Consider the following 26,047-nt stretch of genomic DNA (forward strand, 5'->3'; position numbering starts at 1 on the left):
TTTTTTTTTTTTTTTTTTTACTAAACCAACCTTTTATTTTTTTTACTCTCTTCTCCCTCAGATTGAATGTGTGTGCACGTGAACAGGCGGGAAATGCAGGGTCACACGAGGAAGGCAGCAGACGTATATATCAATATTAATTTCCTTTTCTGGTACATTCACACACCGCTTGCTAGTTTTCCTCCTTTAAAGAGTGTGTTATGGATCATTAGGTCTCGCTCGCTGCCTGTTGACAACATTAGCAGTTCTAATGGTTCTCTGTGGGAAACGTTCTCTCTTTTAGTGTGAGCTTGTGCGTCACATTCATCTGGTTCTGGTGCTGATGGATGGTGTAGACCAGAAAAAGGGGCCAATGCAAGAGAAAAGGAAGGCCACATAATCCTCATGACTGACTCACACAAAGTATACCGTCACGTCTTTAGGACAAAGCAGTCTTGGTGAAATATGCACAATCATTAAGTATCCACAGACTGCGGAAATTGATCAAGTATACATAAAACTTATTTTCCTCATTAGAATGGGTAGCATTTAGATGGCCACAGTTTACCAACATTCAGGGGTTGACATTGGACTGAATCTCTGTACTGTCACTGTGCAAACTGCGGGCGTTCTGTTGACTGGGACATAAAATAGTGCAGTTGGGTTTTGGGTTTCCAGAGCGGGATCAGGGCTGCAGTATATTGAGTCCATGTGGGGAGTGCGTTTTTAATCTGAGCCTTACCCACAGTCCTTCCTGTTTCTAATTTGGCGCTGCAGCGGTTTTGTCCCGAGGCCAAGAGCCTCTCTTCCACAGAGTGTCTATTTCCTCTGAAGTGAATAGTAGCAGGTGTGCTGGCCTGAGATCCCTTGGAGAAGTCTGCTTATGAATGGCCCACATCTCACTCTTTCTCGCCTGTCTTTTGTTTCCCCTTTTCTTCCTTTCATTCTTATTTTTCATTTTGTCTCACAGTCTTTCTCTCTTTTTCACCAGCGTTCTTTCTTTTCTTTGCTGTTATGTCTTCACCGCTCTGTGGTCACTCCTTTTGTCTCCCTCATCTCTTCTGATTTTCTTTCATTCTTCCCCTTTGCTCTCTTTGCCTCTGTCAAGATCAAGGTGTAGTACTTTGATAACTCATAAAACGTCAGCTTGAGCTGATGAAAACAATAAAAGACAACAGCAAGAACAAGGGCAGCACAATCACATATCATCCCTGCCAGACATCTAACACAATAAATCACATAAAACAGTGAAACTGTCAAAACATCCAAATTGGGTTTAGAATTGGGTTTATTGTAAAAGTCTTTGTTGTGGGAGAGATAATACCACAAATCCTTTAGTTACAGCCGACGCTATACAGAATAAACTTACTGTAAACAAACATGCGCACATAGTTCAAATCCCATAAATAATGAAGACAACACATATGCAGGAAGAGGAGGAAAAGTGTGTGTGTGTGTGTGTGTGTGTGTGTGTGTGTGTGTGTGTGTGTGTGTGTGCGTGTGTGTTAGAGAGCGACTCAATCTTCCACACGTTGTAATCAGGCCAGTCTGATCACCAAGAACTCATCCAATCTGTGAGCAGAGGAGACATGCTGTCATGCTGCTTCAAGGAGGCATTGCGATTGGAATTAACCTCTCGTGACCTTCACTTCTCCTCCCCCCTTCCCCAAAACACACTCCCTAATGAGTTGGGCTTGAAGGGGTGCAGCCTTTCCCTGCAAGGGAAATAAATCCTATCAAGGCAAAGTCATATTCTCACTTATCTCTGAGGTAAACAAGGCAAAAGAAACAACGTTGGTTGCCAATGATTTGTGACTTAACGCGGGGGTGAAATACAGCTGCAAAGCTATTAAGGAAATGAGAGTCTAACCAAAGGGTTGTTTGACTGGAACACATCAACTCTTAATTATGTTTGTGTTTATTCAATTTTGCTTCCACATCATTTGCCAAAGCAGAGTTTTTTGTAAAGGTTATAGGGAGAAGTTTCAGATTATGTTCCCAGAGTCTAATAGGACTCTCACTCTAGATATACTTTATACAATAACAACAACCATTTGAGGAATTTTTGCTTATCTTTAATGATTAAAAATGATAAAAATTCTATTTAAACTTTGTTACCATGTCACCCATAATTAATCCATACCATTTCACTTGAAGAAGTAGCCTTTGACCCACTAGTAACAATGGACGTCCTCCAGCCTCTGTTCAGGCCCCATTCCCCCTTCTGGTCTTCTGAGTCCCTGCCAAAGTCAACCACGGGCATTTACGTTTCCAGCCGTGGCGTTTCCGGCATCTGCACACGCTTGTGTTTACACAGGATGTTCAAACTTGATGCAGATTAAACAAATCCAATTTGGAGGCTGAGTTCAATCACCTCCTTCATTTCAACATTAAGTAGATGAAGCTGGGGTCCAGATCATCACTACTATTTCCAAGAGGATTGGTTCGGGGGGAACGATCTGTACACCAGAAAGTCCAGAAAGTATTCTGAGAGTATTTATATGCGGATAGATGTCATCCGCTAGTTCCCACAGGCTTGCATGTGGTTGGATTTGCTCAGTGTGGTGTAGGGTATTTTTTTTAAAAACTCCAGCTCTCTCTGGCAGAGTGTTGTGGGCCCATGGGTAGTTTGGCATTTGTTCTGTTCCCACACTTATGGTGTAAACGGAGGCCTGGCTTTGTGCTCACATCCCAGACCAGGCACACGTAGCACTATTCAATGTTATGAACATTTAATGTTGCCAGGACATTTTTTCATTTTATATCAGATAATCACTGATTACTCAGGAAACACACTATAGGTCAGACGACAACTGTGCCAAGTACACTTTCTCATATGGGAGAGTAGACGGCTTCCAAGTTTGGCTGAGGGCGGTCCACAGGCTTATTGGCCCTGTTCTCCGTTTAAACCAAGCTTCAGCTCCATGGGTTCAGGATTGAGACGGGAAATGCTTCAGAAGACTGGAAGGTCTCTGACCCTTTCACAAGTACAAAGGGACCTTCATTGTGTCCAGAGGAGTCATTTGTTCAACAGGATTTTTAATTGCTGCTCACTTCAAATAAAGCCCTGAGTTTGACTGGCGTTTGTGTCCTCACCTGGGCCCTCTTTCACGTTTGGGAGGGGTTTTGACCTTCCGCAGCACCTGTTTGGCTGGCGTCCGGCTGCCCATCTGCTCCTGGCTAATGCAGCCTTCCCACTTCGTACAGACCAACTCCATTCAAGATGGGTAGCTGTCCGCCTAATTGTATCACATTCTACAGGCTTTGTCCTGGCTTTCCCTCGCCAGCTAAAGGTTGCAGAAATCTCATCCGCCACATCAGAGGGGCCCTATTAACCCCTGACCCCTGGTTGGTGTGTGTGGACAAGGTCGCTCCTCACACCCAACTCCGGGCCCATTAACACGTCGCCCCACAGCAGAAAAACTATTTTGACGGGCTGTAATTGGCGCTAAGTGATGGTGGACAAAGGCCCCCTCTGTGCTGCCTGCTGGACTGAGCGGTACTGACCACTCTCAGAGCTTCACGCTTGACATTTCCTTTCTGAGTCCGATGTGAGAAGAGAGGAACTGGGGAAGCCCCTTCCTGCACCACCACCTCCTCCGTTTCTCCATCCCTTCAGTCCCTTCTGCTATTCGCCATGGCGCTCCTTTGAAAACGTGAGATAATGAGGTTCTAGTGGGGAGAGCTGGCCGGAGGAGAATTGCATGGTCCAGATCTGTGGAGGCTGATTAATCCAATGGCGGGCCATTCCTTTCAGAGCCAGCCTAATTAGTTTATGTTAGCTGGAGAAGGTCAGGGGGCGTGTTTGACTGAGGCCTTGTCTTTAAATGCCACAATGGTGTGATGATCTGTGGATGCAGGTGCAGCAATCGGCTGCTTTAATGTTGGTGCGCTGCTTTGAGTATTGGTTGTATGGTTGAGTTGCAAACTGGCAAAGACAATGAGGTCTTTTACTTGTGAGTATATGACATTTTCAAAACAGTATCCAGGCATCTAGTTGCCTTTCCAAGTTAATTAGTCATGAACTCAAATGCTCTACAAATAACCAGGGAAAAACCCTCAGTGTTGTATGTGGATAGTGGTTAAAAATATGAAAAAATGGCGAGCCAGGACTTCCGTACAACTCAGGACTACAAAGAATAATTTTACTGGTAGTCTTGGCCGGCATTATTGTATTGCTAACCCAGAGTCCACCCAGTGAATTACAAACCACTTAGAATGAGTCACTGTGTTGGTATATGGAACTCCCTCTTCCTTCAAACTTATCACCATTTACCTTGACTGAATTCATATTTATGGCAGATGCAAATCCCTTAAATGATTGACTGTGATCCTAAATTCCCCCTGTGCTGTGTACAGCTTGTGTCCTTAGCAACAATCCAAGGGAAGCCAGGCTTCTCTCACACAAAGCCATATACTTAAGACAGGTCTAACTCCCTTCCCCATACACCATGCCATGCTCTCATCCCCGTATTTAACAGCCTGACGTCAGACAGGAGCAGAGGAGGCAGCAGAGGAGACTTTAATACTAAATCTCTCCCCCTGTCATTACCAGCCTGTGTGACCGCCTATCAGAGGCCCTTGAGTGATGTGGGAAACCCTGGGCCCTGTCCTCCCAACCCCTGTAGGCCAGGCCGCCTGTTCTGTCCAAACCAAACTGAAAACTACAGGACAGGCACAGCTAGGGTTGACATCAATGAGGCGCCGGGCTCTTTATGCCCACTCTGTGGTCAGGAGGAGAGAAGCCTGGATATTAATCTCTCTCTCGTCTTTACTCGCAAGCTTTCTTCCTCTTTCCCCTTCTCACCACGCAAGCCATATTTCTGGGCTGTCCGTCCCATTAAGACTAAATCAAACGAAGGCAGAGACTGTTCACTTCGATTGCTGTTGCAATTGCCATTGCAGCTGGAGGAAGTATCCAGTCAAAGAATGACAATGTGGAGGGGCGGTAGAAAGGAATTAATGATCTGGCCAAAGCCCAGTTCCAAGCGATGGAAAGTACCAGCAGTATAAGCTGAGGGCTGTTATTTAATGGTAATTAATAACTGCCTGGACTGTTGCTCTAACGTGAATAAGTCAACCACCCCTTCCCTGATACTTAAGATCACTGATGCTGACCATATTCCTCATAAATCCACACACAGACCTGTGACATGTAAAAGCACTACAAAAACATCAACAGCATTGACCTGACTAAATGATACAGCACTCACTGCTTAATCAAACAAAGTGAAAAGTGAAAATACAAAATCATTTTACAACTAAGAAAATTAGTCTATACTGAGCGTATGTCCCTTCATTATTGTCTTGATTTTCCCAACACCTGTGAGGAGGAAAAAAATAACCCACACATGCCAACTCAGTCAGTCAGCCCACCAGCCCATGTGATGTGGGTCTTTATGAGCGGACACCTGCAGCACCCAGCGTCCCCGGGCGGCTTTGTTAAAGCCTCTGAACTGGGTGGGGGACAGAGGGTAGAGCCAGAGGGCCAGACCCAGGTTTGGCCCCGAAGGCCTTAACTATCACTCCAGTCCACGGGTTGCCTTTGGCCTTGCTAACTGTTCCATGAAATGGGCCCCAGGAACAGTGCAAACCTCCCAGAAACAGGCCGCTCACTGTTAGCCAACAGTGCTCCCTTTGTGTGAAAATTGTCAAAGCTGGCCCTTTTCTGCACCGGTCCTGCTTTTCTTTTGAGCCTCAGCTGTGAGCAAACAAAGCTGGCTTAAAGGTTTGCATGATGGTTAGCTAGTTAGCTGGCTAGCCACATTAGTGTTTGTGTCAATGAGAGCAATGGAGTTTGTGTTTCTTGTGTTCTGCAGGTGGGGCTTCAATGGCTAATGAGAGAAGACCCAGTCAATGCCCGACTGATGAGGCCATCATAAAAACCAATAACCCCATTTTCTGTGGTTAGGAGGGAGTGGAGCTCAAGGATTCATAACGTGATCCAAATGAAACACTCAATGCTTTAGCGGTCCTTGGGATTATTCTTAATGTTCAATGCCAGCAGATCAGCCTTCCAAAAACATCTAACTCTAGACGTTTCAATTTCATGTAATCCATGGTTAGATAATATTGAAGATAAATTCTGGTCTCTCATTGGACAGCATTACCAGTGGAGTTGGCAGGTTCAAACAGTTGTTTACAGACAAGACTGCTATTAGAAAATGCAAAAGTAATGGACTGAAAAAGTGGGGCAAGCTGAATAATACTCCTAAAATCTTTGTACAAGGGTTTAGCATCTATCCTTTCGTATTTGGAGATTCACAAGTGACCACACTTAAGTTCATCATAAAAACATACCGTACATTATATTTGATTTGTATAGCTGTGTATCCTTTATTTTGCCAACTAAGTCTGTGCATCCTGTCCAGAGTTTTTCCAAATAAAGAAGGTACGTACTTGTTTGCCAGTTGGCTGTTAGAGATGGTGATGATTTAATCCAACTGGACACTCAACAGCCCAAAACATTACAGAGCCACGACAAAGTTGCCACATGCAAGATTGCAGTAATGTGCAACAACAATGAATGATTCCATTACACAGGGTAATAGCAATGTAATCTGTGTTATCTGCTGGCCTCTCTTTTATCGCAGCACAATAAATGTGAGTAGAGAAAAAGAAATGACTACCTAAACAGATGCATAAATCATCCCCTAATCATTTATTTGTGGATGCAGGACTAATTGCTGTTTATCTCAAATTCTATTTATTGTACTGTCAGAGTATGTTCTGAGAAAACAGACAAAACCTCTATTAATTGCTGTTTGTTATTGGGTTTTTATCAGTGGTTGAAATGGACCATCAAGTCACCACAGCTTCGGGTTCACTCCCTGGAAGATATGCTCATTTTTATAAGGTTGCATGTAGCACCAAGAAGCTATACAACACTACAAAAATGAGCTATGGCTTCTACTTCCGTTGCCAGGACATATGTCTCAACATATTTATTAAGGGAGATAAACTTTACTTAGACCTTTCCTTTTTTTCCCTCTTGGATGGAAAAGAAAACCAGTAGCACTTGGTTTAACCACGTTTCACTCTGCATAATTGTTCCCAAGGTTGCTGTTTTTTATTTCTAGGCTTTCTGTGCCAATATAATTCAATTTCTGTGGCCAAGCCAAATATTTGCAGCATGGCTTACGCTTCTAAACTGAGCTGTAGTTTGGGCTAAAGAGGTCTGACTTGCCAGCAGCACTGCACAGACAAGGCAATAAACAGATTCACTGCTCATCAACAACAACTCTGCTTCTAATCACATTGTCATCCTCATTATTTACTCTGTTGTGCAATAAATTCTCCAGCGGGCGGTGAGATAAACACAAAATCGTGGCATGCATTGAATTTTCATTACAACTCAATCCACACCTTGCATCGTGTTGAGGTATGCACTGATGGTTTGATGGCAAACCGACTGTTTACTACTTCTCAGGAACAGATGACACAAACTGGAGGGAGTCAGAGTCATTTACAGTTAGTTAAATTCCCTGCTGAGAGGCCCTGCTAAATGCTTCTTCCACAGACCTTGCTGGGAAATATTTGCAATGGTTTCCATCCAGATCTGGGTCACTCAGTTCCACACTCCCTGCACAGGTGAGCTGGAGCAGGTTTGTTTGGCATTGGTCATTGGCTGTCCTTTCCTTTCCACAGGGCTGGGAAAGCAGCACCACATACAGCTTGCGACAACAAGAGATGCTTTTGTCCATAGCTTACCGCGGCGAAATGACACCTCTAAGCTGCATGCTGCCAATGTTGTCCAGGTCTCCCAGGACAGTCCCCGAGGGCCACGAGACCTGCTGCGGGCCCGGTCCAATAGAGGCAGAAGGAGAGTGAGAGCCCTCGGGAGAATAGGTAACTCTGTCAGCCGGTCGTGCTGCTGTAGCACGCAGATGAAAACAACCTCTTTCACATCGAGTGTGTTTTGGCTTCCAAGGCCGTAATCATGGATGATTAGCCTAAGAACTCAATTCCGTGCGGGGACTATTCCTTATTCCTGTCACAGTGTCTGAAATTATATTTACCCACCACTTTTCCCAACTGTCCCAAGACATAAAGGGAGACTTGACTGATCTGTGGAAAGCAGGCAGGTGTGTAATATTGACCTGTGTGCACCTCATGTCGGTAAATGTCCTGTCCAGATACACAGAGGTGATCTCAATTCAGCGTACTTCAAGATGTAGGGAGGAAAGATTTTAGAGAAACATACGGATTATAATTAGACCAAAACTACTAGTTTACAATGTAAGATCTTTAATCAGTCTATGTTAAAAATATACTGTCAATATTTTGTTTTTTTCTTTAAATAGAGAACATATCATTCTGAAAAAAGTACAAAGAGCCTTCACTGGCTTGTAGTTGGTTAATGACTCAAGCAGCATGACACGTTACGAGGGCTGATGTCACCCGTGGCCAGATCATCACCCCACAACAGGTGCAGCCTTCTCTCTTCCCTCTCCCCTTATACTCATCTTGCTGTAGCTTGTTTTCCTTCTACATGTGGAAAACATCTGCATAGGTGGTCCCTCTCTTTTTTTTTCCTGCACCCCCTCCCTCTCTTTTTCTCTCTCCACCCCTCTCATTTACTCCCACCCCTCTATTCTGTCTCTCCGTCTCTTTATGTCTTTCTCTTTTCGTGCCGGAAAAGGGGAAGTGCTGATTGTAAATAGGGAGAGGTGTCAGTGCCAGAAGAAGCGGGCTGCGTATTTCTGGATCCAAGCTGCGAGGTTTACCGAAGCATATTTTTATCATGAAAAGCCAACATGGAATGGGACGGCCATGCGCAGCTGCTGGTCTAATTTGCTCTAAGCATGTACAAATAGGACGGCCCACACAGACCATAAAAGTGGAGTGGAGGTTTTGCTCAACGCGGCACTTTTGTCTGACCAGAGGCCCAGGGACGCCTTCCAAAGAACAAACACATCACAAAAGAAAAAAGAAAACACACACACACAGGCAAACTTGATAGTTTGAAATACAGTAGAATAACTCAGAGGAGGACGGACCACTGCTGCTTCAGTGTTATTCCACAAGTAAACAGCGTTTCAAGCACTGTTTACTAACACCAATTCCATCTCATATTCAAGAGCTACAATTATGTAATCTAATCTCATTGATCATTTCTCAGAAAAGCGTGACTCTTGGAAAATATAACTATGTCATATAGATGTACTCGGTTTAACATTTCTAACTTCCTATGCTTGTGATACTATTTTTTAGAGTCAAGGTCTCTTGTGGCTGTCAGAACATATATATATCAAACCCTTATGTATATATTTTTTCAACAAATTCTCAAGGTTGTTTCCCACCTTCAGAGCGGCACCAATGTCCCTCCTGTTCGTTCTCCATACATTTTATTGCGCCATGGAAAGTTTTATTTGCTCTTGAGCAATTTGCTCTGGAAACCCCCTGTAGATCCTATGAGTACTGTACGTTTGTACAAGTACACATTACATGCCTGCGCATGGACACACACACACACACACACACACACACACACACACACACACGCATATGTCTGAACGGGGTTCCCCTTTAGACACCGGATAAATAACTAACTTCAAACAGTAAACTAGGTGCTAATGAACTGGATCCTGACAGGGTTTGCTTTCCGCGAGCAGAGACCCACCCCACAATGGATCCATTCACAGGATCTCAGCCATGGAAAGTGTTGGTAAAGTAATCCCGCTAGAGTTTATGCGACCTTTTCTAACTCTCAGTACGTCTTTCTCCCCTCAGGCCTTTAAGGCCCAGCCAAAAACAACACTGACCTGCATCAGCTGATACAGGCAGAGGCTACCCACATTTGCATGTTTCAAAATGGCACCCATTCACAACCAGTTGGCAAATTGATGTGGGGAGGAAAGGAACACAACGCCCCGCTTCCTCCTACGCTTTACCTGTGAGATTAGTCACGGCAACTTCAAGGCCACTGTCAAGGGCTGTTTCTTCCATGTTGCTCTGCAGCACAGGACGTGGCTAGATGGCGTCTAAACACCTACATGTGGCCACATCCAGCCCCGACATTCTCTGCATATAGGACCTGCAAGAAACGGTGTTGCATCTTGAACAGAACATGGGCAGTGTTCCCGCTGTGTCTCTGTGTGCTCTGACAAAACTAATAAAAGTCACAGCGATGCATATGGCTTTGTTCAACACGTTGATATTCACACAGGAACAAAAGTGGCAGCTGCTTCAAACACTCATGCACACCTGTTAAAACTGACAAGGAAAGCTGAAGACAGTTCGATTTGAGAAACAGCATTTCATTGTAACTTCTGCCAACAAAAAGAACAGTGAACTTATCAGGCTTAATGTTTGAAATCTGTCTTTTCTTCCTTTCAATTTTGAACTAGCAGGGGTATCTGCCTGAGGTGAATGATCACCATCTATCCATATGGCTGTGTTCATCTATATCTTTTATGTCTCCGGGTAGCGAAGGGATGAAATACTGCCGGTGACAGGTAAAGCGATACTCTGCAATGGAAGTTGTTTTACAGTAGCCACTTTTCAGAAAGAAGTGCAATATTTAAACATGTGATATCCTGTTCCAAACCGCAGTTCAGAACAGCCTCTCCTCTAGATGTGAGGGTCACACTGCGCTGACAACCTGTATTTATGGCTATCTGACCTGACACCATGAAAAGTTTTATTTCCATCAGATGTTTCCATGCAGGCAGAGGTGAACAGAAAAAAAAGGGAATATCAGTATTGGCTGTGTTGTGTGGAAAGTTTAAATCTAATTGAAAATGCATGAACTTTGTTGCATGTTTTAACTTTTCATTTTTTGTATTGAGAACTTTTATTGCATCAGCCCTGGCTTGGTAGCATTTTTATAAGCTTCAATGGAAACATCCACAAGCAAGGACGTAAGACGGCATTTACTGAAGCACCAATGGCTCCACCCATATAAATAAACAATTAATTTTAGAAATAAAAGAGTCTTTATACTGAGCCTTCACTGCACTGCAAGAACTACACAGTCTATCTGAGGCAAGGTTGGTAATACTTAGAGAAATATGGGCACTGTTATCAACACAAACAGCCCGTGTTTAGTCAATCACTTTCCCCAAAGTCATACATCCTCTTCTGACCATCACACCTGGGTTACTTGACTGTCATCACAGCCAAATTTCATGTTATACTGACATTTGTAAAACAAATAACCTGCCAGGTGCAGTATGTCCTTTCTTGACTTTTATTTTTCTATCTGAAACTGGTGAGGAATTTCATGGCAGCTATGGAGGTCAGTGGCCTAAGAATAAATCTGTTCTTTTCCGAAAAGAAAATAAGAAACACAAGGATTTGCTGCTTTTCTTTGTCTTTTATGATAGTAAATGAGATTCTTTTGGGTTCGGGACTGCTGGCTGGACAAAATAATGACTTTCAAGACATCAATTTAGGGTCTGAGAAACTGTGGTGAGAATTTTTCAGTATTTTTTGACATTGCATAGACTACATGATTAATCGATGAATCATATAACTGATCTGCAGATTAATCCATAATGAAAATAATCATTTGTTGAAGCATGACCTCAAAGCGTTACAATCAATCAGAGCTGTAACACGTTACAGGTCATAAGGCAGGGTAGCTTTTGTTCCCCAGAGCTTCAGCTGCTGTTTCTCAGGCCTCCTGACCCCCTTCAGTCCGAGTCCCCCTGGATAAGAGCCGAGGTTTCGTTGGGTTGTAGCGGTGGGAGCGTCCGAGGGGATGTAGGAGGCTGAGGTGAAGGGGATGTGGAACGCCGAAGTGAGCAGTGGTCGGTAACCTTATGAAAACAACACCTTTGAACAGTGTTTACCTCCGAAGCCGTATTAAGTCATGAATGAGGCCTCCATCGACACGTCAAAGAAGGTGGTGAGGTAAGTTAGTTTCTTGTTGCATTCAGTTCTCCCTCTACATCCCTCGAAGAACACCCCCCCCCACACACACCACTTCACCCCAAAAGCATGGGGCTCGGCAGCATGAATGGGGCATTGTGATGCGTCTCCGTCACGGCAGTGAATGTTTTCACTTCCATTTGATCCGTCGGCGAGGCTGCTAATTGGGTAAGCGTGTTCCCAGGTCACCAGGAGGTTTCTCTTTCCATAAATACAGAAAGCCGGCGAAGGCTTCTACAGATGTTGTTTCCCACCCGCTTCCAAGTAGGTTCGGACCCGCTTCAGGCAGTCGATGTAATTTATTGTGTCTAAAACCACAGTCCAAAATTTTTCCTTCTCTCTCCTCATCACTCCTCAAAGACTACATTTTATCATTCTCCCAGGCTCTGCAGTGCAGCTATGATGATATTTGTCCCTTCCTTCAGCTTGGACTGTGTGGACTATGCTGCCATTAGAACCACAGGTGTCATGACATGGACATGGTGTTACTTTGTCTGTACTACATCCAGGCCTGACAGGTCCAGATGATGTTATTTTCCATGTCTCTGTCCACCAATGACACAGTTTATGAGGGCCAGGGTTTATTTGTTTGTTTTTGTCATGGAATTTACATTTCCTCTCTTACACAAGGACCCAAGACGACCTCTTGTGCCAGCACTAAACACTCACTACAAACAGAGAGCTTCAACAGGCTCGCAGGCATGTTCATTACATTTAATCTATAGGGCGTGGTCAAAATGATCGAGTGATCAAAGAAACTGTCCTTCAACTGGAGAGCCCAGCTGAGACTTCTTACCATTTCTAGGGCTGATCTTCTGCAGCTGACTGGCATCTGGCTTCCCTGGATGGGACAAATAAAGACACAAGTTTCCCACTTAATCAATAAAGTATGACATCATCCTAATCCAAAGAGGAGACACCACTCCAGACATTTCCTGAGATGGTATCATCGTGCTATTCTAAAGGGCATTTTGATGTTGTGTTTGCTTTACTTTCCAGCTCCTGCTTGCTTCCATGTGTCCATTACAGCCCCTTTACGGTTCAGTGCCATGCCAAACACACATGTAAAGAACTACAGAGTTACAGCAAACAGTGGCCCGTTTCTATGCCAAAGACATGAAGCACCTTTCTCTCAAAACTGGTTCACAAGCATAGGGTTTTTTTTCTATCCTCCAGCTGCAGTATGGTCTAATGGCGCCACTATGTGGCAGCAACAGGGCTCTGTGAGAGTAAAACCGTCACTAACAGTCGGAGGAGTTCCTTTATATATATATATATATATATATCAGTTGGTTGGTTTATCTGAAAAGTACAACAAATTGTTTAATAATGTGTCTCTGCAGGTAATTGCAATCATGCAGAGGGATCTCTTTAACACAGACAGAACAAAGAGTAAAGAATTAGTGAATATTACTGAGATGCCTGAGATATGACATAATTTTCCACTTCCAGTATGACTAATAACTAATAGCTTATTGCCCATTAACCGACCTTAAAATGACTAATCAACCAAAAATGTGTTTGTCTACCAAGACTTAAATAACAGACTTCTGGACTATTTGACTTGGAGGTGGCAGCCATAATATCATGGGACATTTCAAAGAGTCCAAACCTTCTTTTCGCTCTCCATTTTTCCTTTTAATACAAAATTGGAGATTAAATTGAGTGTGAGCTAATTCACACCCGGTGGATGTGTGCATCATAAAAATTAAATCATGTGAAAGGAAAGCAAATCACGTAATTTAGGCACTTGATGCCTGACAAACGTTTATGACTGATACTTTGCATTTTAAGTAAACTCAAAGTTGAATGTGTGCAGAAGTTAATATCCTTCACAACATGGAGGATGTCATTTATTTAAAAAAAAACAGGTTATCTTAAAAATGTAACTCAGTCTTTACTTTCTGTCTGCATTATGTTGTTTAATAAACCCCTGAAATGTCAATACATGTTTTCCATTTCAATACATCCGACTCTTGACACACCAGCCAAGAGAACAAGATACTGTATGATCTTACCGTCACAAACCAGAGGGTGGCAGGCTTCCCACACGGGCTCACCCCATGACCAAGTGGCGGTGACAGAAGATAAAGTCCACGTCATGCACAAGCTGCTGAAGAAAAGACACCTACATGTTAAAAAAGATACAAAACTGGCCACACTTCAGAGTGTCTGGCTGCTTGTCAGGAGAACACCATCTGTACAGACAATAAAAATGCTAGCCATCAATTTTACTGATGTGTTATTGTAGTTTCATAAGCTGGCAGTATCATGTGAAAAAAGACAAGCTCAAGTGATTCATCTTGATTTACTCATTGGGCAAGATGTGGGCATTCAAGAAGGTGGGCTGATTCATCTGAGGTAAACCATTATTCATCATGTCGCAGGCCAGTCTTTTTACATCCACTTTAAGTGGAGTAACAGCCCTGATATGCTGGTTTCAAAGGAACTACACCTTCTTTGAAAGTATCCAAAGTTAATCTGAACGATTGTTACTTTGTATTTTGACATACAGAGCCATCTTGTGTCGGGGCAGGGTAAGTTTTTTTTCTGCTTGTATAAGGTTGATTACTTTCTTAAAGGGAATTCCAGGAATTTAGTAAAGCACTTCATTCTCAGTATGGGTCAATAAAAAAACAAAAAAACAACAAATCTCTTGATCTATCACTTCCATCACAGAGAGGTGAAGACCCTCTGCTTACTGGGGACCACCATGGGACAAACAAGTTTTGATCCAATTGTACGTTACTATCTTGAAAAGAAAGTGCAACTTTCTGTTGTATGTGTTTACCTTAATTCACAGCACAATTAAAAAGGGATCAAAAATGAGTTGTCCCTTTCCATTAGCAACCAGACATTGTTTTAATGAGGTCCCACTGGCATCTCTATATCCTTGATAATGATGACACAGGGTTGTTGTTTTTGACCCCCATCAACTCCAGACACACCTGTATTATTTCCACAGGCTGACTGATAAACCCACCGTTATGTGCACAGTTGCTGGACTGCCTCCATCAATATGTTTAATTAAACGTCAAGGTTTAAATGCTGTATACGTCTTCAAATTTCTTTCAGTACATTAATGAATGGTTAGGCAGTCCCATCTAGCAAGTCAGTAACATACTTAACAAAATAAAAGTATATTATATTATGACTATCATCATTATCAACGGAGTGATTTTATCATTTTATTTCTTTTAGTTGTAGTTCTTTCAGTGAAGGCATGAATGTAGGGAAAATGTAACATAGGCTGCTATTTTCTTTTGGACTATTTGTTTTAAATCCAGGTACAATTATAATATATACATATATCACAACACAGGAGTGATAGCATACACATTAGCTTATGCTAACACTCCTGAACTGTTGTAAGGTTATGCTAACTTCATGTACTTTAAGTAACTTGGTAACAATTAATTACTGTCTATTTATATATAGTTAAATATACTTTATTTAGTTATATAGTTAGTTATATGTGTATATAAACATATATACATCGTATTTAGTATCTCAATATAAAGTAATGCCTCCCAAGTTAACTAAGCTAGCTGCTATGTTACATTAAGTTAGCATAACTTTACAACACTTCAGGAAAGTTAGCATAAGCTGATGTTTATGCTATTTTAGCTCGTTTTGAGGTACTCCTGAGGCTACCACAGGTATTCTCTGAGTGCTGTGATGTCGTCACTTGAATACAATTCACTCCAACTTACCAGCATTATGAAATGTGATAAATAAAGACACAAAACGTTTGTACTAATGCGAGGTTGTGACACAGCTCACGTTAGCCTGGTAGCATTCCAGAGCGGGGTCGCGTTAGCTAGCTTAACTTGTCCACTTCCTCTAACGGTCCCACCTCCTCACCTCCTCCGTACCTGTGTCTCTCAACTGGGCGTGTTTTATTCCCGAGGGAGTCTCATTCCGGGTTCATTCCGCTGCACAAGAAATCCCTAGGAATAGCTCAACTACAGGAAACTTTGAACTAAAGGTAAGGCTGCCTTTAGATACCTTTACTTTGACGTTACTGTCGGTTTCACGGGTCATTAGCTTCAGCTGGGTTTGGGTTTTGATTTGAGAGTCCAGTTGGGACCTGGTGTGTGTCTGTACTGTGTTCACTGGAGGCCCAGCCACACAGTTAATGTTTGATTTGTTTGGATTTATTGTTTTGTTCCAAAGCTGTGGGGGTGAAACTCTACTGTACTCTCTTAATAATAAAGATTTACAGTGCTGTGTATGGCTCTGATACTGTAATCTTGTCACATGGATCACTCATTATATCCCTTTTTTTTGCTCATCAGAATGACTCTATAAATAAGAGCAGATGAATAGTGTTATTAGACATTGTGTCTTATGTGTGTAGATGTGTTTTTCATCAAGTGTCGATGCCTTTTCTCAGCGCTCCAGTGATAAATACACTCTTTTCGTGCAGTTTTGGTTGGAAATTAAACATCGTAAAGCTAAACTGTACATTTAGAATGAAAATTCCCAAATGCAAGGGTCTGAAATATGAGAGGTCTTTTTTTAAATATTGCATATTTTGTTTGAAAATATGTCTCCTGTTTCATTTTGATCCAAATCACATCACGTCACTCCTCCCATCACATTTTTGTGCGGTGTAAGTGTTACATTATTGGGAGTGAATTCATGTCTCTCTCTCTCTCTAAAGAAAAAAAAACACATCTCAACAAGCCAGCAGAAATGCAAGCTCAAACTTTTTTCTTTTTTTTTTATCTGTACCCTACAGCTGCTCAGGGAGGGAGCAGCACAAAAGAAAAAGCAGAGTGCTGTTCATTAAACCGAGCCTTGCGGCAACGCAGTTTCACGAGGTGTGTACACTTCCACTGGGCTGCCCGGGACGAACGAAACACGCATCTTTATTGATCACCCCAGTCTAGACAAGTGTTGTGTGTGTTGCTTGTGTGTGTGTGTGTGTGTGTGTGTGTGTCTTTGTGCAGCAACATTTTCCAGAGTTGAGATACGATTGAAGTGAAGACTGCTGCAGTGTGTGTGTGTGTGTGTGTGTGTGTGTGTGGAGACTACTGTTGTTTTGCGTGGACTCCTCCAGCACCAGAGTCGTGTCCCTGCTCGTCACACATTCCTCAGCTGTACCCCTCCCTGCTCCTCCTCCTCCTCCTCCTCCTCCTCCTCCTCCTCCTCCTCCTCTCTTCTCCCCTTTCATACCTGCCTAATGTCTTTCATCCATCCACTCTTTTTTTCATGATTAAATCCATCCAGCAGACCCCCCCCACACACCACCATATCTGTGCCTCTCGCTGTAAATCTGTGTTATGACTGCAGTCGAAACTCTTTTTTTTTTTTCTCTCCCTCTCTCTCTGCTGGCAGCAGCCGGTACATCTGCCAGTCTGTGTGTTCGCTGGTATCTTGTTTAAAAATGTATAGGCTTGAGAGGAATAACTTCAGGGGGCCACAGTATCATTGCAGAGTGACTGCAGAAAACGCAGAGTTAAAAAAAAAAAAAAAAAAAAATCCTCTCTATTGGTGGCCGCACAGAACATAAACACAGAGAGATCCTTGTTTGTGAACTACCGGGGCCAAGATGATTTGGATGTTCCCACAGGATGTTGAGAAATACTTAATCCGCCCTGACTCGTCTTTTCATCCCAGATGTTTTCCTAATCCTCCAAACAAAAGGGAGCAAGGATGTATGTTAGTGGAATTCCCCCCCACACAGTGTCGCTTATTAGAGATCGCAGTCGGTCTCTGGTCTCTGCGATGGTGATCTTTGGAGCATCCTCTCTGTAATCTCTAATCCCCTCTGCCCCTTTTTTCCTACAGGGGCCATGATCACAGCCGCGGAGTATGGAGAAACATCGTGGGAGCTGTCGGTGCACGTGGATCAGAAGCATTTAGAAGAGTCCATGAAATTCAAGCTGAGGGTAAAGGGGGACTTGCACATCGGAGGCCTCATGCTTAAGATGGTGGAGAAGATCAGTAAGTTTCACCGAACTGTCAGACCGTAATCTGCACTGCATTTAAAGCATGCAGCATCTTATTTCAGTACCCTTGGGCAAGGCATTAAACCTCAGTTTAGCCATCATGTCTCCCGGGGGGGGGGCTGCATGATGGCTGCCCCTGAGTAGTTCCCCCTCTGAAGGAGAGAACCATGAGAAAGTATAAATGTCAGCTGCCTCTGCACATTGCAGCTGCTTTTCTCTTCCTCTACCAATTAAAAATGCTCCGTTTTGGTTTGTTTACCTGATTAAAGCGCACATCCGTTTCATTTTCTTTTAAGTGCGGTGCATCCGCCTCCCCCTGCCGTCACTACAGGTCTGTTAGTCAAGCCACACCCTTGTTTGCCCTGCATTTTTCCACACTGCAGGGCCCATTGTTTTGTCACAATGCACCAGCTCGCGTAGCCCGAGGGGGGCCAAAGTTCAGCCGGGATCTCATCTGATATCTCTTTACTGATCCCCATAAAAAGACAGAAGAGCTGATATAATGCGAAGGTGACTTTAGCAAAGGTAAAGATGACTAAGTAAGATGACTAAGTCGCTGGTCATCAACAGGCGGATTCCCGCCCAGCACCAAAACATGATGTCAGGTAGACTCATAAAACCCCACTTTAATCACGCTGAGCCGCCCCCACACCTGTGGGAACAGGAAGTGTGTGTGTAGTGGTTGTTGAAATACCCTTTAAACATTGATATCTGATGATAACATGGTAGTAAATATAGGTTGTAGTATGATTTGCTTCACCTGTCTGTCTGCAGAGGCTCCTCAGGACTGGTCAGATCATGCCCTGTGGTGGGAACAGAGGAAATGCTGGCTGCTCAAGACCCACTGGACGTTGGACAAGTATGGAATCCAGGTAAAATGTAGAGGCGATTTACAGAAAATTATTGTTTGGGTCTGTAATTCATCATCAAGCCCGAAGAACTATAGAAGTGTAATAAATATTCTACAGCTAACAGAGCAATAACGACCACATTCATGTTGGAAAAGATCAGGAAAGTGGTTATGAAAGGAGTGCGATCATATGTGGCAAATTTCCCCTCTTCAAAAAAAGGCAAATTGTCTATTTTTGCACCCATCATCTACGTTTCATGTGTCATTTTTGCATTTAATATGTTGTACTAAATGTGCATATAGCTGCCATAAAGGGACGAGGAGGTTCTCCTAGCCTGGCTAAGGTTACAAAAGTCATAACCTACATCAATGTAATAGGCTAAGAAAGGAACAGAGGTATGGTTCATATGATTTAATAACAATAACAGAGTACTACAGCAATTGCAGAAATTATAGACTTGTTTTATATCGAAAAAAATAAAGTCTCCACACTCCCCAAGCTCCCAAATCGATTTAGAAAGATGTTACTTACAACCTTTTTTAAGCTGCTCAGCTGAAAGTGTCTAAAGTTGGTGCACAAGCTCTGCATGAATTCACCCAACTTTCCATCAGCGCAGGACTGCATAGATAATGACTGACTTTTCATTAATGGGTGAACTTACCCCTTAATGTCTCACACAGGCTGACGCTGAACTGCGCTACACACCCCAGCACAAACCCCTGCTGCTGCAGCTCCCCAACATGAAAACCGTCAAAATGACCGTCAGCTTCTCCAGCGTGGTCTTCAAGACAGTGGCGGAGATCTGTCAAGTACTCAGTGAGTCCCTTTTCTGAGTGCGGTGTTTCTTTTTGTTCATCCTTGCTTTTGTTCTGATTTAGTGTGTCTAAAAGATTCAACTTCACCTTCCCTCCATATTGTCCCTGAACTGTCAAACCATCTCCTGCTCGCTCCACCAGACATCAGAAGATCAGAGGAGCTGTCCCTGCTGAAGCCTCCGGACGATCCCTCCAAGAAGAAGAAGAGGAGCAAGAACTCGCCGCAGGACGACATCTGGGACATCGATTTACTCAGCGGGGGACCAGGAGGCACAGGTACGTTGAAATAATCAAGCTAACGATCAAATTTCACCACACAGAAGCACCTCATTCTGTGTTGGAAGCAATCTGCAGCATCTCTCAGAATATTGAGGCCAACAGTCACACAATGAAAGAAAGTGTTATTAATGATGTGTTACTATTCCTGCCTCCATAATAACATTTGTTGAGTGCAATATTGATGCTTTGTGTTTGGAGTGCTTGCTAATGACGTATTTCAGAGTAAGATGTCTAATCACAGTTAATGATTCAATATTATTCATATTTAGCTGGAAGATGAGTGAAGATCAATTAGTTGAAGTTGACGGGTTAAAGTATATTGAAAATATATTGAATTTATTTGATGCTTTTATGAACAATATTTGATGAATGACATTTTGTTTTTGTTTTTTAACACTGGCTTCGACACTAGAGGAGCAGGCCTCCTCCAACCGAGGGAACAGTGAGGGGAAGCACATGATCAGGGGGGAAATGTAGATTAAAACTAAAGTTGAATAGACCTTTTTTACCTCAGACAATTGCTCAGACACAGCTGCTGTTTGCTCCATCTGTGCTTTTTCCCACAAGCCAAGATGGAAACCAGACAATTTACATTTTTATTTAAATGTTTCTCAGTGATCAGAACTGGGGACGGAAATTTTAAGCAATATTCTTGAATTGATAGTCTTCTATGTCAACAGTCAATTAATCAATAGTAACACATGGAATAAATTGGTAATTTTTAATTTAGAAATCTGTTTTTACCACTGACAATGTCTATGTTTGATTGCAAAATCAGAGCAGCCTACATCAGGAGTTAAAACTCCAAACGGTTAAATTAGACATCTATTAATTTGAATGATAAACTACATAAGATGTAATAATTAGCCCAACAAAATCCAGCCAACACTGAGGCTACAAAATGGCCAAAACATAAAAATCTTAGTTTATATTTTATTTTCATAGATGATGAATTACTTGTTTTTATATTAAATACATGTCAGTATTTTGTTTTGGTACATTTGATAAGCAGGTATTTGTAATATGTAACAGCTTGCTTTCTGATGTATTTGTGTCTCTGATTGTCGGTTGATACATTTTTTAATTGGTTAATTCTTAACCATGATAGATCGATTAATGAGCAATTATTAAATCCCTTAATCTGAACACAAGTGAGCAGATAAGACACACATCTGTTTATGTCTGTCATGCATCTACAAGGTGTCCAGATGACGGCTTGTGTTCATATTTTGTTACTTCCGGCGCCGCTTCACTTTGTCACCAGACAAGAACAGGACTTGTTTTGATGTTTCGAGAGTTGATGATGAAGTCCTTTTTAAGTGCTTTGACCAGATTTAGGCAGGTAGAAAATGTGCAAAGCCTAGAAAGGATTGCTTCGTCGTTACCTCTGCTGGAGGAGGGGAATAAATGAGATGTATCTAATTCCGGTGCTGCTGAGATCTGACGAGCCGCGGTTTTCATCAGGGAGATCTGAAAGAATTGTTCAGTATGCTGTCGTGTTCTTCAAGGCTTCCCCAACACTCCTCCTCTCGCTCTTACACTGAGCGCCCAGTTTGGATCCCACACCGATCTGAAAATCACTCCAATTTAAGATCTCTGCCTTTAATGTCGTCCCAGTTATCAACTTTTTCAAGTTTCACCACGTGTTATTTTGTTTTTATGTGTTTCAACCTATTCTACATGACATCTTTTTGACAAATCTGATTATTTTGTCTTACTTTCTCCGCACACAAGGCCCGATGTACAGCAAGACCATGACGGCCACCTATGACCCAGAGAACGGGATGCCCGTGTCCGCCACGAGCCTGTGGTTCGGAGAGAACCCCCTGGCTGACTGCCTACCAAACCTGCCGCCTGCCGAGTTAGCCAAGATGTACCAGCCGCTCTCACTCATCGACAAAGCAATCAACAATGCAGGGTAGATCTAAATGTAGACTCTTGTAAATCCACTGGTGCCGGTTTAACTCACAGTGTTGTATCATTCGGACGATATCTCCACCCACAGCTCATCTGATCGGTTGTTGCTCTGATTGACAGGTGGTTGGACTCGTCTCATTCCCTCATGGAGCAGGACATCCAGCAAGAAGACAAGCTGCTGCTGCGCTTCAAGTACAATGTCTTCTTTGACATCAATCCTAAAGTAAGAGACCCAAAAAAGTGAGAGACCCTCGGAGGTATCTTTTTTTTTTTTTTTCCCTGTAGCGCCCTGGAAACAACATCAGGGCAGAGTTTGGTTTGAATTAAATCTGAGTGTTGTGTCTGTACCTGTGTTTCAGTACGACGCTGTCAGAATAACCCAACTGTACGAACAAGCGCGCTGGTCCATCCTGCTGGAGGAGATAGACTGCACGGAGGAGGAGATGCTGATGTTTGCTTCGTTACAGGTGAGCGTTATTCTAGATCTAGCATGGCACTCAGAGGGTCTATAGTACGTTCATACGGCAGCCATTCTCCATTGACATCACTCTCAGGGTAAGAAGCTCTAATGCTCAGATAAATTAACTCAACCTTTTACTTTCAGTGAAGCATTTTCATTGTGTGTATTTCTTCCACCGGTGCAGAACATAAACTATGAATAAAAATAGCTTTGAAATATCGTCTAATCAGCTCAGTCAGGCACGACTGACTTTCAAAACCCGGTAAGACTTCCCTGCTTACCTCTAAGCCGCCGTATCACCTAATCATAACATTACCAAAGTCCATTATGAATGTAACTGGTAATCTCTGGAGCTGTGCTCACAGCGGCATCCTCTGCATGATAAAACTCCATCTTTCAAAGCTGTTAGATATTGAGCTGAAAGCCATATCTTTAACACTTGCAAGAATTGTTTTAAATAAGCTAACTCATGGCACTCATTGTATATTATCAAGATTTAAAATGGCTGGCAACCGTCGACCACACTTCTCCAAAGTGGCTGTTTAATGTGGCCAAAATTAGTTTTAAGTACAGGTTGTGTGTGTCTTGTGGAGCTGGGAATATTATCCATTCGGGAGAGGGGGGTTTGGTGGCTTAAATCCAGTGCAAGGAGGACGTGTCGGGACATGAGGGAACTGGAAGGGGAGGCTCGGAGGGACACACGGAGAAGGAACAGGAATAGGAAGAGAGACTGAATAGCAGGAGAAGTAGCATGGAAGGAAGTAGAGCTCCTCAGCTGACAGATTCACTCTAAGGATCTAATGATTACCCTGATGTGTGTGGGGACGTTTCAGCTGTGACACATCTCTGTGTTTAAATTTCAGTCTGATCCGCTCAGCTGGTGTTGTGCAAAGTGTTGGGACGGTGATTCAGATCAGTGTTGCGCTCAGCTCACCTACACACTGGTGCGACGGCCGACACACACGGCTGTGCTCAAACCTTTCCCTCTGACTCACGCCAGCCTTGCATAACCTCTTAAGTCATGTCGGAGAACTCCATAGCGACTCGTGCTTTTCCCTTGCGAAAAGCGGATCTGTTAATCATCGCGATAATGAAAGACACGTTGATGTATACTAATGGCTTCCTTTCTCACCCCCTCACCCAGTATCACATTTGTAAACTGACTGTGTCGAACGAGCCACTGGACCACTCCAACGAGCCCGAAATAGATGAAGTAGAGGCCGCCCTGTCCAACTTGGAGGTGACACTCGAAGGCGGACTCACGGACAGAATTCTGGTAAACATATTTTTTAGACTGGACTGGATGTTAAAACGTCTGTTACAGTGGAACACCTGTTTTTAAAGGTGGGCCTCCGATGATTGCATGTCTTAACATGGTGATGTCAGGAGAAGACACTGGATAATTGACAGTTGTTTGTCCCGCCCCCAGGAAGACATTACAGACATTCCAGAGCTGGCAGATTCCCTCCGTCTGTTTAGGTAAACCCACCTTTATTCAAGCTGTAATTTCATCTCATGAGGATCACAGATAACTGGAGTAAAATGTCTTTAAATCAGCCTATTTTAGTGGCTTGCAAGGTAATTTTGTTGCAGCCTCGAAGGTGATTTACGGGACAGGCGAAATATCTTCTCTATGTAGATTTTTATGTGTATTTATCTTACTTTTAGTCGTATAATGGCCTCTAGGTCATCTGAGAACTGATTACAGGGAAAACCTTCCAGTCTTTTACTCCAGACAAAAACAAAGACATGATTTTCTCTTTTTTTTCCTCTTTAATCAGGCCGAAGAGACTAACACTGCGGCCGTACAAAGAGTACTGGTTTGTTTTCAAGGACACCACCATCTCCTACTACAAGAACAAGGAGACGTCCAACGGAGAACCCATAGAGCAATTTCACCTCCGAGGTCGGTGACAAAAAAGAAGCACTTCTAGTTGTGTTCTGTGTTGCTGAAGATTGATAACCCTCAATTTAAGCATTCCCTTGATATGGGATAATATCTCTGACAATCCTCGACAAAGGCTAGAAAACAAAGAACCTGGATTAATGTCTTTGTTTGCTAATAAAACTAATGTTGTGGACATAACAGAAAATAGAAATTACTATTAGTCGATGGGAAAAATCTTGAAGCTGGCACAATAACTGCAGTTTCATTCCTGTTGTGTATGATTCTTTGGTTAAAACCAACACTTTGTCTTCCTCTTCAGGTTGTGAGGTAGTCCCCGATGTCAACGTGACAGACAAGAAGTTCGGCATCAAGCTCCTGCTTCCTGTCGCTGACGGGATGAACGAGGTGTACATCCGGTGTGACAATGTAAGAAGACTTACGTTCTTGTCCCCAGCAATCCCGCCTCTTTTCAAATATCCCTGTGCAAGAGTAAGGATGTTACTCTAACTGTGTCCTGGAATCTCCTTTGCTGCAGGAGACACAATACGCTAAGTGGAAAGCTGCGTGCATCCTGGCCTCCAAAGGCAAAACGATGGCCTACAGCTCTTACAAGTCAGAAGTGAGGAGCATCCAGTCCTTCCTGCAAATGAAGAGCCTGGCGCCCCCTCCTGGTCAGGCAGCTCCCGACCTCGACGCCATGGATATGAACGCCGAGTGTTTTGTTTCCCCACGCTACGCCAAGAAGCACAAGACCAAACAGGTTTGTTTAAGGGCTACGTGCAGCATGCTCGACTTTGCCAACATCCGTCAGAGTCACGTCACTGTTATGACTAAATATGTTTGCTAAATCTGCCTCTGGTGACTGTTTCCAGCTAACAGCACGTATCCTGGAGGCCCATCAGAACATAGCACGGCTCTCCCTAGTGGAGGCCAAGATGCGCTTTATCCAGGCCTGGCAGTCGCTCCCAGAGTTTGGTATGAACTACTTTATTGTCAGGTACAGTGAAAAGAAAGAGGTATAACACACATACAAGTAATTAAATATAGAGATTAGAACTTTTAATTACATTTCACAATGTTTAATTTTGGTGTTTGTCCTTTTATTTGTGTTTCAGATTCAAGGGCGGTAAGAAGGATGAGATTCTGGGAATTTCGTACAACCGTCTGATTCGCTTGGACATGTCGACCGGCCTGCCTGTCACAACGTGGAGGTTTGCCAACATGAAGCAGTGGAACGTGAACTGGGAGATAAGACAGGTGAGGTGACAGTTAAGCCACATTTTGTCAAGGATTTTTCAGGTGTCTCCTCAGTCAGCATTACCTCACAGACATGAACCGTTTTCATGCAATTACAGGTGACCATAGAGTTTGACCAGAACGTGTCGATAGCCTTCTGCTGCTTGAGCTGCGACTGCAAGGTGGTCCACGAGTTCATCGGAGGTTACATCTTCCTCTCCACGAGATCGAAAGACCAGAACCAGACGCTAGACGAAGACCTGTTCCATAAACTCACCGGAGGCCAAGAATGAACGAAGATATACACCTGTGCTTCTTAAAAAGGACATCTGTTGTTTATCTACATACATGTTACAACGTGAACCAACCGTAGCAGTGATAAACCTGAACACAAACCACAGCCGTAGCATCATTTTTGTCATCTATATTCCTGCTGTAAACAGTTACAGCATTGTACACTGCACTAAAAAAAACTAATGTCGTCGATGTAGTCTAGATTTTCCTTTCTCTTGAAAACTTGGAACAATCACCTATTTGTAAGAATTAAGCTTTTTTTTTAGGTGAAAAGATTTTTCCAACAGAACAAATGTTTGTAAAAAATCAATAAAGTTTTTTTTGTTTTATATTTGACACCTTGTTTCACACTTTTTTACCCGCTGAATGTTTTCATTGACTGTTGAATTGATCTGTTTTGTTGCTCATGGTGATGAAATGTAATTACATAAATATTTACAGACATTTACAGGATATTTTCAAACATTTTTAAGACTGAAGACAGTGCGGCCTACTGT

General features: G+C 43.0%; 2 protein-coding genes across 13 annotated transcripts in view; one reads left to right on the forward strand and one right to left on the reverse strand.

The window, feature by feature from the left end:
• The window catches only part of LOC119013046 (1-phosphatidylinositol 4,5-bisphosphate phosphodiesterase beta-1), a 176,253-nt gene extending 160,126 nt beyond the window's left edge, over positions 1-16,127 (reverse strand). For 3 of the 10 annotated variants that reach the window (XM_037087391.1, XM_037087387.1, XM_037087390.1), the window contains exons 1-4: positions 15,567-15,705; positions 13,872-13,966; positions 12,650-12,694; positions 9,873-10,015 (exon numbers count right to left, since the gene is read on the reverse strand). Coding sequence is in view for 6 of the 10 variants with exons in the window: in XM_037087385.1 (XP_036943280.1) it covers positions 12,650-12,685 (36 nt within the window). In the remaining 4 variants the exon portion in view is untranslated. Of the gene's footprint in view, positions 1-9,872; positions 10,016-12,649; positions 12,695-13,871; positions 13,967-15,566; positions 15,706-15,728 lie in introns of those variants that run through there. The other 7 variants (XM_037087380.1, XM_037087392.1, XM_037087385.1 and 4 more) reach the window with 6 other exon arrangements.
• fermt1 (fermitin family member 1) lies at positions 15,703-25,886 on the forward strand. Of its 3 annotated transcripts, XM_037087393.1 has the most exons (17): positions 15,705-15,841; positions 16,598-16,679; positions 17,650-17,805; positions 18,585-18,682; positions 19,342-19,477; positions 19,618-19,752; positions 21,490-21,673; positions 21,793-21,895; positions 22,032-22,139; positions 23,277-23,408; positions 23,562-23,611; positions 23,914-24,038; positions 24,340-24,446; positions 24,556-24,780; positions 24,893-25,017; positions 25,136-25,277; positions 25,376-25,549. In XM_037087393.1, exons 3-17 carry the CDS (start codon positions 17,655-17,657, stop codon positions 25,547-25,549), a joined length of 1,995 nt encoding a protein of 664 aa, XP_036943288.1. In that variant the 5' UTR covers positions 15,705-15,841; positions 16,598-16,679; positions 17,650-17,654. The 3 variants fall into 3 exon arrangements, with proteins under 3 accessions (XP_036943290.1, XP_036943288.1, XP_036943291.1); XM_037087395.1 differs by lacking the exon at positions 16,598-16,679 and having other exon boundaries at positions 15,703-15,841; XM_037087396.1 differs by lacking the exons at positions 15,705-15,841; positions 16,598-16,679 and having other exon boundaries at positions 17,655-17,805; positions 25,376-25,886.
• Positions 25,887-26,047: the final 161 nt, after the last annotated feature.

The sequence above is a fragment of the Acanthopagrus latus genome, chromosome 22 (assembly GCF_904848185.1).
Source record: "Acanthopagrus latus isolate v.2019 chromosome 22, fAcaLat1.1, whole genome shotgun sequence".
Classification (NCBI taxonomy): Eukaryota; Metazoa; Chordata; class Actinopteri; order Spariformes; family Sparidae; genus Acanthopagrus; species Acanthopagrus latus.

Bases quoted from the DNA above. Each gene is read 5' to 3' on its own strand.
- fermt1 (XM_037087395.1), top strand. From the start codon at position 17,655: ATGATCACAGCCGCGGAGTATGGAGAAACATCGTGGGAGCTGTCGGTG. The intron at 19,478-19,617 runs GTGAGTCCCTTT...TCGCTCCACCAG, and splicing joins GGAGATCTGTCAAGTACTCA to ACATCAGAAGATCAGAGGAG. The intron at 22,140-23,276 runs GTGAGCGTTATT...CCCCTCACCCAG, and splicing joins TGATGTTTGCTTCGTTACAG to TATCACATTTGTAAACTGAC.